Genomic DNA, 16,778 nt, shown 5'->3' with positions numbered 1-16,778 from the left:
GCCGTGGGTTAAATTTTTTTTCTCTGCTGGTTAGGAGAACCAGTATTGCATTAAAACTACATTCTGAATCCTATTTAATTTATCCAGCAAGGATGCCAACATTGCCATCCTTTTATACACACCCACAATGTTCTATAACATTCTGCTGTCCAACTTCAGCATCTCAACCCAAACTACCGAACTAGCAGCCTCCGTTTGCAGCTTTTGATACGACGATGCTACCGTGATGATAATGGCATGTTTACCTTTTGCTGCGGAGATGGAGACAGGAAGGGGATGATTTGGTATGCAGTACAAGTCAAACTGTGGATGTGGTATGTGTTTTAACAATGAGGGTACTAGGAAGTAACAAAAACAGTTTTCTGACTAACAGCTATGGATTTTACAAACAGCCTTGACTGGAAGTCCTATTAGATATGGCTAATAGCAAGCTAATTAAGCTAATGTTAGGTCCATGTGTTGAAAATGTATTTGTCAGATTTGGCTTAATGTTTCCAGTTAACTCAGTTTTTAACTCAAACCTTTTAAAAGGCTCTTAAATGTGGAGCTGATTGCTTCATGCTCTTCATGCCAAAGCTGCAGGTTTTTCTCTAAATCGTATAATCCCGCTGTGATTTGGATGTGTTGTATTTTTAAGATTACAGAACGGGTAATCTAGTGCTGTCTCGAAACACTAGTTCTGCTTGCTCAAGTATAAACTTCCCCAAATCCAACGAAAAGCAGGACAGAGCAACAAATACTATCTCAAACTTAGGACCTGGCAACTATAAAACTCTGTTCCTCTGACTTTTTAATTGCTGAGTATTGATCTGACTGCAGCCCCTTTTACATTGCTTCAACATGTGGAGATATAGAAAGCTTGCTGCATGCATTCATTAGATCATACATGGCTGGTTGAAGGTTTAATGCTTTGAAACTCTTGATTTTAGAAATTAAAGCGATTAACAGCTCCGGCTATTTGTAAAATCACAAAATAAGCCATAATGGAGAGGATTAAAAAGATCTTATTAATACTGGAATGCAAGGTTGGCATTCAGTTTTAGTTTGAAAAGAATTTATTCAGATGCAAAAAGTATTAAAGAAAAGAAAATATGAGGAAAAAGTATTCTTTTCAGGGCTGAGATCTGGGATGAAACGTGTCACTGCAAGGACACATTGATCAAATGGCCGCCTTTGGACAGTTGTTTTTCTTACGAGGGTGTCCTTATTGCATTGTAACAAGGCAATAATAAAATATTATTATGCACTCTACAGCCCGAAGTGCTTTACGGTCGACTGATTATCTGTTTGACTAGATTGGCAGACGCACAATTGTCCCTCCACCCAAAGTCCGATGAGTCCGACGAGCACATCCAAGCATAAAAGTCTTTTAAACGTTTCCCTCTTAAATACGGGGATTTTATTGAATTGCATTATAATTGCTGAATTTATTGTTGAACTTGAAACTTTATTGATTCACTTTCCATCCATCTTTCTTTTACTCCTTCCAAGCCAAGAGCACCTTCAAGACGGTCAGCAGTGACTCGCTCACAGAGTTTGAGTTGACACGTAAGTAATTTATGACCAAACTCCGGGCAATTTTTTAGTGCCAACGTTAAACAACTTATGTGCTTTGTAAGCGTGTTGTGCAAATACCTTTAATGCCAAGTTGTTTATCACTTCTTTGTAGAACTGAAGAAGTTCAGACGCTATCAGATTGTCATGACAAGCTACAATATCATCGGAGAGAGCCCACCCTCCAACCCAGTTGAAGTGTCTGTCGGAGAGGCAGGTGTGTGAAAACAGAGCTCACTCCACGCAGGCTGCTCGTTTTCTTGTCAAACCATTTAAGTGGGTATTTAAATAAAAATTCTAAAAGCATTTTAAGAAAGCACATTCCTAACCTTGGAAGTTCCAACAACAATCCCAACTTACAAGCCTCCTCTGCGCTTTCAGTGCGTCCGTTACGTGGTCGTCAGCAGCAGATACAGAGCAGTGTCGATGGATCTGTCTACATTTTGGGCTCATTAGCTGTCATGATTTTATCCAGAGCTTTCCGTGTGCTTTCAGACTTCATGATTAAATGCCTGAAAGCTGTGGAAAAAGCTTGAGCAGACCTGGAGTGTCAAAACCTAATTTGTTCCTGTGTGTCTGCTTTCTATCACTATTATCCAGTCCTTTGTTCTCTCTCTTTTTCTCTCTGTCATCCTCTTTCTTTTCTTTGTCCTGTCCATTCCTCCTAGCATGGGCCTTTGTGTGTGCGCGTGTGCGCGTATGTGTACATGCATTTGAAATCCTGCACAAGGTCAACTGTTTTGCTGCGATGCCCCAACCTGTTTATCTTTCACTGGAGAGTCAAATCATGGATCCATTTGACAGACAGGAGTGCAAATAGATCCTCGCTCTCTTTCTTTGTCTCTCTTTCATACACACACGCGCACACACAACAAGAAGGCAGTTATAAACCACAAACACGAATGCAGGTAAACAGATTTGCACATTATGATAGTAGCGCTGGTACATTTTTGCAATTTCTCCCACAATCTCACACTCCCTCCTTCAGACCACTGCTGTATTCATATTCAAGTGGTGTGTATGTGTGTGTGCGTATGTTTGTAGTTTGGTAGGCCATACATATCACAAGCAGGGGAGTGAGAGGTGAGGATAAGCAAGCGGAGCAGGAGGGGGAGGCAGAAAAGGCTGGAGGGGGATGATGAAATGGGGTGATATGGCCTTTTCTCTCGCCTCAGGTGCACACTGCCGAGTGGTGTTCATGCATATGTGTGGTACAGTAGAGTAACAAGGTACTGCCTTAGGCTCATTCTAATTGGAAGAGTGGAACAGATCTTCTCTACTTCCCGCTCTAACACACAGTTGCCGGCTCACATAGTAAGAGTCTAACGAAAATTCTCACCTGCTGCAGCTCCATCGGTGGCCCCGCAGTCCATCACAGTGTCCGCCGTGTCTCCCTCCACCCTGGAAGTGACCTGGGACACGCCCCCACTCGAGACTCAGAACGGACTCATTCAAGGATACAAGGTGACACACAGACAAACACAGAAAACCATGCGTGTACATGCAAAGACTAATTTTGCCCTTGCATCAAAGTATTTAGCATGAGTGCTCATGTGAGAGAGAAGCACAGAGAGCTGGCTCTGTATTTAAAGTATCTCTCTAGTCTTGACTTGGAAGGGTTTTGCTCTGTTGCGCCTTCAAGTGTCGTGTAGGCACACGAGAGAGGGCAAGAGAATTAAGTTAAAGGAAGAATCTGAATATCCTTTAATGGTTTGAGTATCACTCCTCTGGCCGTCTCTCCCCCTCAACTCCCCTGTCCCACCCTCTCACTCCTAATACTTCAAACACAAGGTTATCTGTCCTGCTTTAGACACATTGATTTTTGCCAGAGCAGAGGTAGGAATGGAGAAGAAAGAAGGGAATGTAATATTTGCAGAGTGAAGGAATGAGACGTGCAAGTGATCCCCATAGAATCCTGATTAGAGCAGCAGATCGAGGGAATATGTTTAAACTACCAGAGATGGATGGACACAGGGAGGGGAGTGTGAGGCAGAGGGGGTTAAGGAGATTAAGATGAGAGGAAAGAGAGCAAAGAAAGAATGTTTAATGAATTTATAGGTTCTCACTTCTGTTAACACGCTGGTAGATGAATAGCACAGAGAGCAGGTAGGACTTTAGGTAAACTTCTTTGCAGAAGTATTTTTGCTACGGTGTAATCGCACAGTATGTAGTTGTAGCTCAAATATTAGCAAAAGACATAGTTTGATATCCTTGCGCAGTGTGGGATCATGGGAGTTATTGGTCTTCACCATCATTTCCAGTGAAATTCTAACGTGACAAAGGGGAAAAAAAATCATATTTACTGATTCAGTTCAAGTCAGTTTTATTTATATAGCACCAAAATACAACAACAGTCACCTCGAGGCGCTCACAGAGAAAACCCCAACTATCTAACAACCTCCCTGTGACCAAGCACTTGGCGACAGTGGGAAGAAAAAACTCCCTCTTAACAGGAAGAAATCTCAGGCAAAACCAGGCTCAGGCAGGGCCAGCTTTATCAAAACGTTTTAAGCACAATCTTAAAAGTAGAAAGGCTCCTGGCTCCCGATTCCTGAAAGCTGAAAACTCTCCATCCTCCCACAACAATCTGAGAGCAAAGTGCTCTGCTGGGGTGATACGCTACTACGAGGTCTTTGAGATCAGGTGGGGTCTGTTTATGTGAGGAGAAGGATTTTTATTTTTTTCTGGATTTAAGAGGGAACCAATAAATAGAAGCCATTATGTTGTCCAAGAGCTACAGATAGACCATACGGGGACCAGCTGTTTTCCCTGTGGCCTAAACAATCAAACTTCATGAGTGTGAAGAGCATTGTTGTAACCTTACAGTATGCACGAGTAAACGGGTCATGATGCCACTCAGGCAGCTCCCTTTGCCACAAACAGCCTTTTTACTAGAAAAATATTTCTTCCTCTTTCAGCTGAGGCTGAACACAGTGATGGATTTGTAGAAGTACACATTAGTCTAACAGTGCATTGCAGTGGATACGCACCTTGGTAGCATTATTAACAGCAGGGAAGCTTTGTTAATGCATCAAATAGATGTTGTTGCTGGATGGGCTTTAAAGGTTCTTTAAAGGTTCAGGCTCTTTACCGTGAATGTTTTTGGGAAATGCAAGTACACAAGTAAGTCAAAAAAACACTGTGAACTGCAGTTGAGTTGTTTTTAGACGTTCTAATGTGAAAGTGTTTTGTATTGTACCTTTAGTTGACTGAAATGCTGTAGAGAGCTTGTCGATCGCATTGAACATTATGAGCGCGGGGTAATGAGTAATACCCAGCTGTGCCCGTCCTGCTGAGCAGAGATAAAAGGTTGCACTTTATAAAATGTTAATCTGGCCATCAATGACAATTTTTTAGATATGAATCAGTCCTTTGTTTGCAGGCTTCAGATTTTTCTCTGGTTTTTTTCCTTTCTAAGATAATTACAAGCTTACGACACCCATCGTGATATTCCCACAAAAAATAGGTCAGTCATTTGTAACAGGAATGATATAGAAACAAAGCCTGGAAAAGATAAGATCCATCCATCCTAAACATCCTTCAACAAAAGAAAATGGCTGGAAAATCCATTTAGGGTTCTTGATCTTATCAAATAATATCCCGATCATTTTCATCCATGACAGATTCAAATTGTTTTTAGAGTAATCCTAAGTGTCTCACACTCCTACTGAATACCAAAATAGAGCCACTAAACAACAGTGGAGTGGATTACAAAGTGACCTGGACCTTTTACAGCCATTCCTTTAAAGTACCACGAGAGATACTGCCTATTTTCTAAAATGAAATTTTTAAAATGGAAACCCTCCCCTTTTGCAGGAGGTAATACATTTTGATTTTAAATTGAGCATATGGATGAGTAATTCTGTATCTCATTATTCTAAGAGCATGTGGAAGGACAGCCACAGCATAATGCTGCCCTCAAGTGCTACTCGGAAGCTGCTACCTCCAAGTTTGGAAGTTGTAAAAATAGCTTATGGTGCTCCGTAGTGCTGTCTATATTAGGAGCAATAACAAAATGGACCCCCTTTGCATCGCTCCTGGCCGTGTTTAACTTTTTACACCAAGCTGCATGGAGACAGTTTTCGGAAACATCGAGTGTCTTAATTTGGCAGAAAAAGCATACGTGCATTTAAAAACAGACCTGGTAAAAGTTGCTGTTCTTGTTGCCTTTCATTGCTTTATAAAGAATTTAAGCAGATCTATCATAATCTTTCATACTGCTACATGATACTAATGCCAAATACATCAAATTTATCATATTATTATATCTAGCAGTCCCAAACTTGGTATGCATCTTTATGGTCCAGCACATCAATCAAAGCATGCCAGTAGACCAGTGCGTCTGTGCTTATAAAAGGCCACAATTTCTTGAGATTGAGTGAGGCGAGTGTTCTTCATGATTAGATACGCGGGTGGTTGATTGTCCTTGAATGCTTGTTGGAGAAAATGTCCATGCTTCAGCTGCATAAATTCATTTCCAGCAAAACTGTGCTCTGATCCTTATTTGGTTTCTTGTGATTATTCCATTTAAAGCTGAAAAATTCCATCTAAAAGATGGTGGCTTCTTTGCAGTTTCTCATTTCACTTTAAAGGTTCTTGTGTAGCCTTATTTCTAATGTTAAGACACTATTAACAGAGTCGTGTGTCAAATTTGGCAAATGTGTCGGGAACGTCCTGTCATTTCCTGTCATACAATCGGCCGTTAGTGTTTTTTTAACTAGAGAAATATTCTACATTCAGCCGAGACTTGCGCGTAAATCTAACGGACGCTACGGTGTTTTTAATGCACCGAATAGATTTTCTGACAGGATGTGCTTTTGAATCACTGCTTTCTGGTAATAAGATAGCAAGTATATTGAGTTTTCTCACTAGAGGAAGCTCACCTGAAATTAAAAATGTTTAGTTTCATCAAAGTCAGTTCAGTAACACATTTATCAAGGTACCGCAGCTGCACAAAAATTTTGGCTTTATTAAAATGTAATGTATGCATGCTATAAGCTACAAGACTCATGGTCTTAATATTAATATTGATCACATTGTGCGGGGACAATAGTTACGTAACCTTTGTTCGGTTTCATTTTAGTCATTGCCAGAGTAGCCTATATGTCTTCATTACTGGCTGATGTCATGAAACTTAATAGGCACATCTATGATTATTGATTATTCCCACGAGTATGGGCAGTCTGCAAATACATGAGGCTAAATGGCCATGTACCTTTAAAGTGTCTTTAAACGCTTCACAGAGGGCATTAGGATTGTGTTGTACATATTTGAACTAGACCTAAATTAAATACGGTGCAATAATACAGTAGCACCTCACACAGTTTAGATTTAATTGCTCAAATGTGAAGCATCCATGTTTATGCTACAGTCACAACACGGAAAACAGTGGTTGACCACAGCACAACCAGAATTATGTGCACTTAACACAATGAATGGTACCAGATTGAATGAGGTCAAGTTGGCAGTTTTATGCAATCAGCAAATAATCTGATGCTCTATTTAATTCACATTAAATAGATTTAAACTAGAAATAAAGAAATTTCTTCACAAATCGTGACATAGTTGCTGCAAAATGATGTGCTCTGCAATCTGGCTTTTAAGTAGGAATATAACCCGAATGAAACCAGTGCAGTCAGTTGAGATACATCCCAGATGAGTTGCATTCATCAACACAGATGGACTCTGGACTATCTGAGAGTGATTGCAGTCGGTCTGACACTTACTGCAACTGTTTGGAGACAGGTTGCCTTTCAGCAGGCGATTGCACAACTACTTACAATCAGGCGCCAAATGCATAAATCACGCAAGGAGGTTGCTCAATCTACTGTGACTGAACTAATAGCTTTTTAAAGACATCAATTCTGAAGTATGGCAACCTGCAGCATTGTACTAAAGTACTAAAGGTCCAATTAGGATACTTTCAAAAATAACAGCACAAATATTTTTTATTTACTAGTTAATTTCGATAAGTGCAACTAAGCCAAGTGCAACAGCTTGTGAATCACAAACAGAAGAAAATGAGAAATGAAGTGATGCCGACAGAGTTCCTGTTCTGTGTTTTTAGATCCACTACTGGGAGAGAGACCAGCAGAACCAGAGTGAGAAGGTGAAGGTGATTTTTGTCCCGGACACCCGTGTGCACCTCACTAACCTGTCCAGCTACACATCTTACCTGATCACACTGACAGCCTTCAACATGGCTGGAGATGGACCGCCCAGTGACCCCCGCGGGGCCCGGACCCTGCCGTCAGGTATGTAGTGATGATAGTTCAAGTCCCTGCAACCAAAGCAGCATCAAATTTTCTGATGTCTTTTTTTTTTTTTAACATCCTTTATGTGTCTGCAGCTCCCAGCCAGCCGAGTCTCCTGTCTTTCTCTGAGGTGACGGGAGGAAGTGTCAACGTATCCTGGGGAGCTCCACTCAGTCCTAATGGACAGGTGGAAGGCTACAGGGTCATTTACGAGCCCACTTCTCCTATACAAGGTGTGCACACACATATGCACACACTCACAGGAGTACATGTTGATTCTTGTGCTGACACGTCTCTTCGATTGTCTGCAGGGGTGACTAAATTGGTGACAGTTGATGTGAAAGGCAGTTGGCAGCGGTGGCTGAAGGTTCGGGACCTGATCAAAGGAGAAACTTACACTTTTAGTGTTCAAGCTCTCACAGTCAGCTACGGCCCACCAATACAGGCAAACATCACTGCTCAGCCTGTGAAAGGTATGATTGGCTGTATAGAGTCATGTTAGATTCAGCTAGAGATTGCAGTGTATTGTACATGATCGGTTATTGAGACAATTAAAGAAATTACATGGTCAAAAAAATCTGTAAAATGTGCTCATCACAGTTTCCAAATTTTCAAATGTCTGCAATAATGGAAAAAAGGGTTTTGAAAGATGATTTTATCTTTGAGATTATTTCTTTGTCAACAGCAAATCGGGTGAGGAAAGATGTTGATCTGAACAAAAACTCACATGTGCCACAGTACATGTATTTTCCGCCAAATGTTCTCCCCCGCATGCCTCGGGATGCTGCAGTACAACGTTACAGTAACAGTGTGACCCTGAGAAATGAGGTTTTAGCATGTCAAAAAAAATGTCAAAAAAAACAGGCTTGTTCCTGTGCACACTCCTGACTTGATCCAACTTCTGTGATGACCCCTGGAACTCTTCCTGGTCCTAACTTTCTCCTCCTGGTTTTGTGTAGGAGGTGTGTGTAGAGTTTGAGATGCAGGTCCCAAAATCCAACACACTTGTTAGCACTTGGCTAAGTGTTTTACAAAGGGCTGAGGGCTAACCTTCTCTCTCTGCCACAGCAAGCAGGGGCTTGGCTGGTTCGGGTTTTGTTTGCTTTCTGTTTAACTTTTTTTAGATACTTCATCACTTACTTGCACCCACACACTCACCACATTTCTGACGTGCCTGTTCCACTTTTCTTTTTAGTTTATTAACTAAATAAAATTAGTTTACTTCAGCTCTGTATTTTGCGTGGTCTTTTGTTTTGAGCTAGTTTGGTGTATGAGTCTTAGCCTTGGACATTAAAAGACCAAAGGTGGGTATTGTGTAAGTTTGAGGTCAGACAGGGACCTCAAACAAACAGCCCTACTGGAAGAGGTCCAGAGGTGCACAAAGAAATGACTTTGAAGGGGAAATTGGTAGATAGTCTGCATTTTACTTAAAAATGATGACAACACACACTTCTAAGTATTTACATGTAAATTATCTTTTCAATGATTGGACGTAGGGAAGTGGACTGCGTTAAACATGGCATGCATATTAAAAAATCAGGCGCTCTGTTCCTCTCAAACTCATATGACCCATGAAGAATTTAATCTGTAATAGATCACAATGGTCTTAGTTTATTATTTGCTGACAAATGAAGCCTGCAGATCATGTTATTAGATTATTCTGTGTAATGTAATGTCACATTTATTTCCATAAATTAATAAACTAACCAGTGTTATGGTTTGTTTCCAGGAAATGAAAATGCATTAAGTCATAAACAAGACTGAATGTGTCCCTTTGACAGGCTCCCCTGGGTCACCCATGGACATGTCCATCACCAAGACTTCCTCTGACCTCACTATCCAGTGGTCAGAAGGAGACGTCGGTGAAGCCTCTGTTACCGGATACACTATTGAGGCTCGTCCCTCAGGTGAGCATGAACACAGACGGCACGCGCGGGTCAGCCTTGACTCATTTGACACGCATCTTTTTATCATCCGTGCTAATTATTTTAATTAATAGAGGGCGAGCTTAAACACTACACTGCTCCGAACCGTTATGAGTGCAGGTTTCTACAAATTCACAGAGACCTGCTGTGCAAATCAAGTCAGCCGCAATTTTCTAATAAAGATTACCAGAGGTGTAATAAAGGAAGGGAACGTGTGTGTGAAATAGTTTTCAGCACTCTGCAGGAGAGCGAGCCGAGACTGTGGTATAATTCTGCTGCTGATAATAACGGATATGCCCCTTTCATTAAGGGTAATAACTGTGATCACTGTCATCACCACATTATCATCATCATTATCATCTTTAATGTAATCTGACAATTTATAATTTTGTTTAATCACATTTAAAGATTGAAAAAGGCCCGTCCATCAAAACACAACTCTCTCTCTCACTCTCTCTCTATTTCCCCCACTCTCTCTCTCTCTCTGTAGATGAGGGGGTGTGGGATTCCTTCATCCGATTTCTCCCACCGAGCAGCAGGTCTGTCTCAGTGCCGCTGGAGCGCCTGAGGTCGGGGATCAGCTACGAGTTCAGAGTCATCGCTGTTAATAGCTATGGTTATGGACAGCCAAGTGCACCCTCTGCTGCTCTCGCTGGTAAACACACTCACACACACACGCGCACACACACGCACACTGCTGGAGACAAGGCTAATGAACAGCTCCACAATGCCTAACAGTCTATTGGAGACAGTGTGCTGGAGGGTAACTGCGATTGTAATGTGGTTTTGCTGCCACCTAAAGGCAGAGTCACACAACTACACCTATGTATTCAAATGATTGGACAGGCGTCACATAATTCACAATTTTTCAATGCATTAAATCATTTATGAAAAGTCTTCTGTACAGAGTAAAGTATTATTTATAAAGTGAGGGATACTGCTAGATGGACTAAAGCATGTCCCTGATATCTGTCCCTCCGCCTGCAGCGATGTCGGATCGGCCCTTCTACGAGGAGTGGTGGTTCTTGCTGGTCATGGCATTGGTGGGACTCATCCTCATCCTGGTCCTGGTCTTCACGCTGCTGCTGCATGGACACAGCAGCAAGTACAAGGCATGCGGGACAGGTGCGTGGCTCTGATGCTTTCGTGGTGTCCGAGCAGCGGGATGCATTAAGCTGTGTAGCAACAAGGAGACTTGTTTGTTTAGCTTCGTTATAAAAAGGATCCAGTTTTTTCTGCCTTCAGTCACACTCAGATTGTTCCTCTCAGCCTCTGCAGGCTTCTCACATGGATCGTCCACAGATTCATTAAATTATCTTCCAGTTATTGTTGCAGTTGGTGCATGCTTCTGCACATTTATTCTGATTTTAGTTCTTCTTGCAATATTGTTTCCTTTCCAAGATGATTTAGGATAAGAGGCACCCTGGAGCACCTCAATGAAAAAAGCCCTCTAATAGCAGTAATTTCTTGTCATTTAGGGACATAGCAGAATGGTCAATACAGAAAATAAGCAGACTTTTGTTTTAATTGCACAAATGCCTGCTTATTTCACAGCTTGTGACATAAAACTAAACTAAACAGACTGTGGAATGACACTGAGCAGGAAAGATCATGTCTCCTGTGACTTTCAGCACAATAGACACAATAACCTGCATAAGTTGAGTCTTGGTTTTTGTTATTTTTAATATTTATGTTTTTATGCAATATATTTCACAAGTGGAAAATTGAACGTGTTCTCGACGCAGGTATTTTGAAAGCCCAGTATTCTAACTTGCACTGTTAGATATTCAAATGTGGACTGCTCTGTTATATTTCAGCTTCCACAGGTCAGTGAGAGAGATCAGCAGCTCTCGAGCCGGAGGGTTGGAGTTTTAGTCATGGATGATTACTAACGTGCTGAAGAACAAGCTCCCTCCCCACAGTAACAAAGCACTCTTAGTTTACCCAGTTACTCTGTTGAAGCATGTAGAGGCTTCGCTTCCTGTTTACCTCCCCGTGGGCCTCTGTGTCGCAGTCACTTGGTGTGTGTGTGTGTGTGTGTGTGTGTGTGTGTGTGTGTGTGTGTGTGTGTGTGTGTGTGTGTGTCCAGGTTACATCAGGACAGCTGTTAGCCAGAGTTGCCACAGAAACCCTGGCACAACCTCTGGGCAGCAGATCAAACAGGGTGAGGGAGGTGGTGTAGGAGGGGAGGGAGAGCTGCGCGTATGACCCCGTAATCAGAGTGAATACAAAGCTGGAGTCATGCGGCAGCAGACTGCATTTCTGATTTCTATTTATTTATTTTTTTGTGCAGCAGCTCGGTGTGTTCCACTAATATTTCCCTCAATTTAAAACTTGATATTGTCTCCTTTTATTGCTTCATTTTTATGCTTATTGGTGGGTAAATGATTAAAGTTTCCTGTGCTGTTATTGCCTGTCTGCCAAATTCACATCCCACTTTGATTTGCTTCTTATTTGGAGGCGTGAGAGGTAGCTGGATACATAACAAATAAACAGGAGATTGTAAATAAACCCGGTGCAAGAAGAAATCCCAATATGTGGTGCTGAACCACTTTGAATTTTTAATATTCATCTGAACCAATTCCATCTATTTTGTTTTGTTTTTCGTCTTTAGGGAAGCACGTGTCCACCGCAGAGGAGTCTGTAACGCTGGACAATGGAGGTTTCACAGCTCTGGAGCTTAACAGCAGGACGCTCAACACCAAGAACTCCTTCCTGAAAAAGAACGGGACCAGGTGAGCACTCACCTCTGTCACACGGGTGCAATCCAGGATTTGATCAAAACATGACAGATTTCATTTCTTTGTGTATGTCCAGGTCTCCTCCAAGGCCCAGTCCAGGTGGACTTCACTACTCTGATGAAGATATCTGCAACAACTACAATGGAGCTGTGCTCACTGAGAGCACCACACTCACTGAGAAACCCACTGAGGTCTCTGAGTCAGAGGTATGTCTTTCTACCTGTCTGCCTCTCCTCCTCTTAGTTACACAGTTTAAACAGAGCGTTCCATTGGCTCATGTACTTCATATATGTTTGCTGTTTGTTAATCGCTTTGACGCCTTGATTTTTCCATATCATGACTTTATATTGTACAAACGTTTTCACAGACTGCATAGAGCGCTGTTAAAAACTACGTTTATCCTCACTGCTTCCATCAAAACTAAATGCATAATCAATTTGACCTGAATAACTGTAAGTGTGAGCACCTCTGTAAAACCAGGTGTTTGCAGTTTGCTGGTCTAGAGCATTCAGGTGTTCACTTCCCAGGAGTGGACATGCCAGGAAATTTGCCCAAGCTCAGATTATGCAATGCTCAGAGAAACTGCAAAAAATCCATGACCTACATGTTAAATAGTCATGACAGTACAATTAGAAAAAATACTGAACGAGTATGCTTTGTATGGAGGGGTTACCACAAGGATGTCTCCAAAACAAACATGGCAGCGTGGTTTAGGTTTGCAAAGTTGCATCTGAGCAAAGAAACAAGACTTCTGGAACAATGTCCTCTGGACAGACGACACCACAGTGGATATGTTTGGCCATGATGCACTGCACCATGTTTGGTGGAGACCAAATGGAGCACATTAGTACAAACAACTCATACCAACTGTCAAGCACGGTAGCAGAGAGGTGATCCTTTGGGCTTTCTTCAGCCACAGGACCTGGGCACCTTGCTTGAGTCCACCATGAACTCCTCTCGATACTAAATAATTCTGGAGTCAAATGTGAGGCCATCTGTCTTAAAGCTAAAGCTTGGTCATGTAACGGGACAGTGATCCCAAACACAGCAGCAAATCTACAGAATGACTGAAAAAGAAAATGATCAAGGAGTTGCAATGCTCCAGTCAAAGTCTTGATATCAACCTGATTGAAATGCTGTGGTGGGACCTAAAGAGAACTTTGCATAAATGAATTCCTGCAATGTTGTAAAGAAGAGTAGGCCAAAAGTCCTCCACAACGATGCCAGAGATGATAAAGTCAGGAAAAACACCTTTAGTAGCAATTGAAGTTATTGCTCCTCAGGTGTTTCTACAAGCTTCTACATCCTTAGTTTTCCAGGATGGCACTGAGTCTTTTTCATAAGTCTGTAGGTCTACATTATACAACATCTTCTGCATGTCTGCAATGCCTCCTGTGTTGTTCTGTTAAAGGACAGAGGGCATCATTTTGTGTACAGACTATAAACTGTCTGGTTCAAGCCTGAACCAGGCAGTTCATCTTTGCTTTCGTCAGTGTGTGTGTAGTCTGTTTACATTTACATCTGTGAACATTAGCTTGTTTAAGAAAATTCAGTTCCTCCATGCTACTCCTTATCAGCTCCATCCCTGTAATGGTTTGTAAAAATCTACACGGTTAAAAGAAGGGCAGCTCTTCTGTGTGTCTGATTGAGGAAGTGTTACACACTATGCTAATGTTTTTACCCCTCGTGAATGCGATAACTCGAGAACAAGGCAAGGCGTAGGAGGCTAAGGTGTAGCACTGGCCAGTTAAAATAAGAAGAAAGAATGATAGTGAGAATCAGTGAGCTCTCCAGACTTCTGCCTCCAAAGCAGGTTGATCAGGCTGAATTAGCCAAAGGGCTCGGTAACGTGCCATCCAAGAAGAAGAGCCTGTGCTCTCAGCATCCTCGGTTCAAGTCCAGCCTTTTCTGTTGAGTCCTAAGTGTCGGCTATCAAATTACAAAACACTGGCATCTATTAGAGCCCATCTCAACAAGGAAGTGCAGCAATTTTACACATCAAAACATTAATAGGTCTTTAGAGGTACAAAAAAAAACTTTAGGGGGAAAACAACCTGCTGCTCGTCACGTCTGCTTGAGGCCAGGGCTTGAAAGGGAAATGAAATGCTACTAGCGTCCCACTCCAGAATCTCAGAGTTGCATTGTGGGTAATTCCAATGACAGGTTATGACAAGAGAAAAAAACAGTATTCCTCTGGTTCTGCATCATTTAACTGAAAGGCTGTGTGTCTGTCTGTGTCTCCCTAAAAAACTTCCACCTCTAACTTTGTTTGGGTTTGTATCCAGCTGACAGACAGCGACTACGAGGACGAGCAGCCGAAGCACTCCTTCGTTAACCACTACATGAGCGACCCCACCTACTACAACTCCTGGAAGCGGCAGCCCAAGGGGCTTAAAGGCATCGGCACGTCTTTTGGCTATGAGGAGTGCGCCACCGCAGATACAGAACCCTACTACCAGACCGTGGTCACCCAGCACAGCACAGGGGGCGCGTACACACCCACGGGGCAGCCGGCGCACACGCACGTTAATCCCAACACCAACCCGCCAGGGTCACGCACGCCTGTGACGGGATTCTCCTCATTCGTTTGACTCTAGAGACAAAATCCGCACAAGATACTATTCACACATGTACACATGTATTGAAGGAAAGGAGAGCGCCGGCGTGCGTTTGGACTAAAGGAGACAGAGGACGAGGTGAGGAGACGTGGGACGGATTGGTGTTGAATCACCCCTTCATGCCCCGAAGGACTAAACTTAAACTTCTCACTCGCCTTCTCCCCCCGTTCACGCAGGCCCCAAGTCGACGGGGGTGTGTGTGTGTGTGTGTGTGTGTGTGTGCAGCTCTTTTACGCCTCTGTGTCACTGTGCTCACAAACACACATTCACCACCTGATATTCCTGCCTATTCCAGAGACGCTCCGCCGAGAGTGATGACTAGATTAGTCACTATGTGTTATTGTCAAAGAGAGAATTCAACCTCAAGCTGATGGATCCTGGGATTTCAGCACAAAGATTATCCTCTGTTTTCTGTATTTTACACATAAGTGCACAAGAACGCACACACTCACACTCTCTCTCTGATGCACCATTTCAGTATCTCCCACTGGGAGAGAGAAGCTTCAAGGTTGAGGAGAGTTGTTAAGAGACGGCACAGAACGGAGCAGCTTTTGTTCACAGGCTGGTTCACGTACACAAATTCGGAGCTGTCAGCTTTAAAAGACCACCACAGAAGAAGAAAACAATCGATAATCACAGTTGTTTTTTTGTTTTTTAACTTGAAAAGGATAGAGAGTGAGCGTGGCAGGGCTTCTTTGGCATTCAGCATCCATAATAAGGGTGCTGAGTGCTTTCTGAGAACAGTGTGGACTAAATGGAAACCATGTTTTTTTTAACCGTCTACTGCCTGTTATCAGTGCTCCCAAGCCATAATACTTGCACTGAGTTGACCCCTTCTCTGCTTTCTCCACCCTCCACACACACACTTCATATCTGTTCTGTTCGAGGTTACATTTTTAAATAAAATGAATTTCACTGTGAGACGTGTGCGTACGAGCATGCGTGTGAGTTGCTAATTTCAGAAGCTTGTTCATCCGTCCGTGTAGTTCACTGCTGAGCAAAGTGTGCCACTGTGCGTATGTTTGTATATTTTGTGAGATGGATTTTGTACAGGGAGACTCTACTTTCTACTGCGTGTGCTCTTGTATGTAGTCTGGCCATGTTTGTGCGAGTCAAAGTAAACGGCACTGGAGAACATTCACGTACACTTACTGACAAGAGAGAGGAGAAGATGTTTACTAGTGTAAGACACAGTGACTGACAGAGTGGAACAAGTGCCCGGGATGTTTAAGAGGTTTCTCCTCCTTCAGACTGAGTATGGTTGAACTTCATGAAGCCCCACCATCACCTCAAGGAGCAGCAATCCAGACCACACATGTACTTTGTACTTTTCTTCAAGTGCAAATAAAATTTCTCTGTAAGGTTTTTGCTCATCATGTATACTTTAAAGGTTCCTCACCCGCCCTGCCGGCCAACAGCCTCGCCTCACCCTGTCACGCCTGAGCCCCATACAGTGTGTGAATAAATGGTCATTGTTTACCCGTGTGTCTGTGTGGTCCGTTGTGTTGCAACAGTGTCTCCTTGCATCATTGTCTTCATTGCGTAAACCGATTTAAGGCGGTGCTTTCACATGTAGCATGTTCAGAGGAATGAATAATGCTTTGCTTGTGGGGATTTTATTAAAATGGTAAAAGAAGGAAAGGGGGGTGCCAAAGCTTTTTTTTTTTTTTTTTTTTTATTTAAAGA

General features: G+C 42.5%; 1 protein-coding gene across 1 annotated transcript in view; it reads left to right on the top strand.

Moving 5' to 3' along the window:
* The window catches only part of LOC102198766 (protein sidekick-1-like), a 173,933-nt gene extending 157,362 nt beyond the window's left edge, over positions 1-16,571 (top strand). The window contains exons 32-43 of the mRNA XM_005750208.2: positions 1,492-1,548; positions 1,670-1,771; positions 2,903-3,018; positions 7,622-7,808; positions 7,904-8,041; positions 8,120-8,281; positions 9,590-9,715; positions 10,224-10,388; positions 10,721-10,858; positions 12,348-12,468; positions 12,551-12,680; positions 14,760-16,571. Of these exons, the coding sequence (XP_005750265.1) occupies positions 1,492-1,548; positions 1,670-1,771; positions 2,903-3,018; positions 7,622-7,808; positions 7,904-8,041; positions 8,120-8,281; positions 9,590-9,715; positions 10,224-10,388; positions 10,721-10,858; positions 12,348-12,468; positions 12,551-12,680; positions 14,760-15,065 (1,748 nt within the window). The 3' untranslated portion in view covers positions 15,066-16,571. The remainder of the gene's footprint in view (positions 1-1,491; positions 1,549-1,669; positions 1,772-2,902; positions 3,019-7,621; positions 7,809-7,903; positions 8,042-8,119; positions 8,282-9,589; positions 9,716-10,223; positions 10,389-10,720; positions 10,859-12,347; positions 12,469-12,550; positions 12,681-14,759) is intronic.
* The last annotated feature ends 207 nt before the right edge of the window (positions 16,572-16,778 follow it).

The sequence above is a fragment of the Pundamilia nyererei genome, unplaced genomic scaffold, assembly GCF_000239375.1.
Source record: "Pundamilia nyererei isolate P.nyererei 1_Seehausen unplaced genomic scaffold, PunNye1.0 scaffold00265, whole genome shotgun sequence".
Lineage (NCBI taxonomy): Eukaryota > Metazoa > Chordata > Actinopteri > Cichliformes > Cichlidae > Pundamilia > Pundamilia nyererei.
Note: the sequence above shows the minus strand (reverse complement) of the source record. Positions and strands in the feature narration are given on the sequence as shown.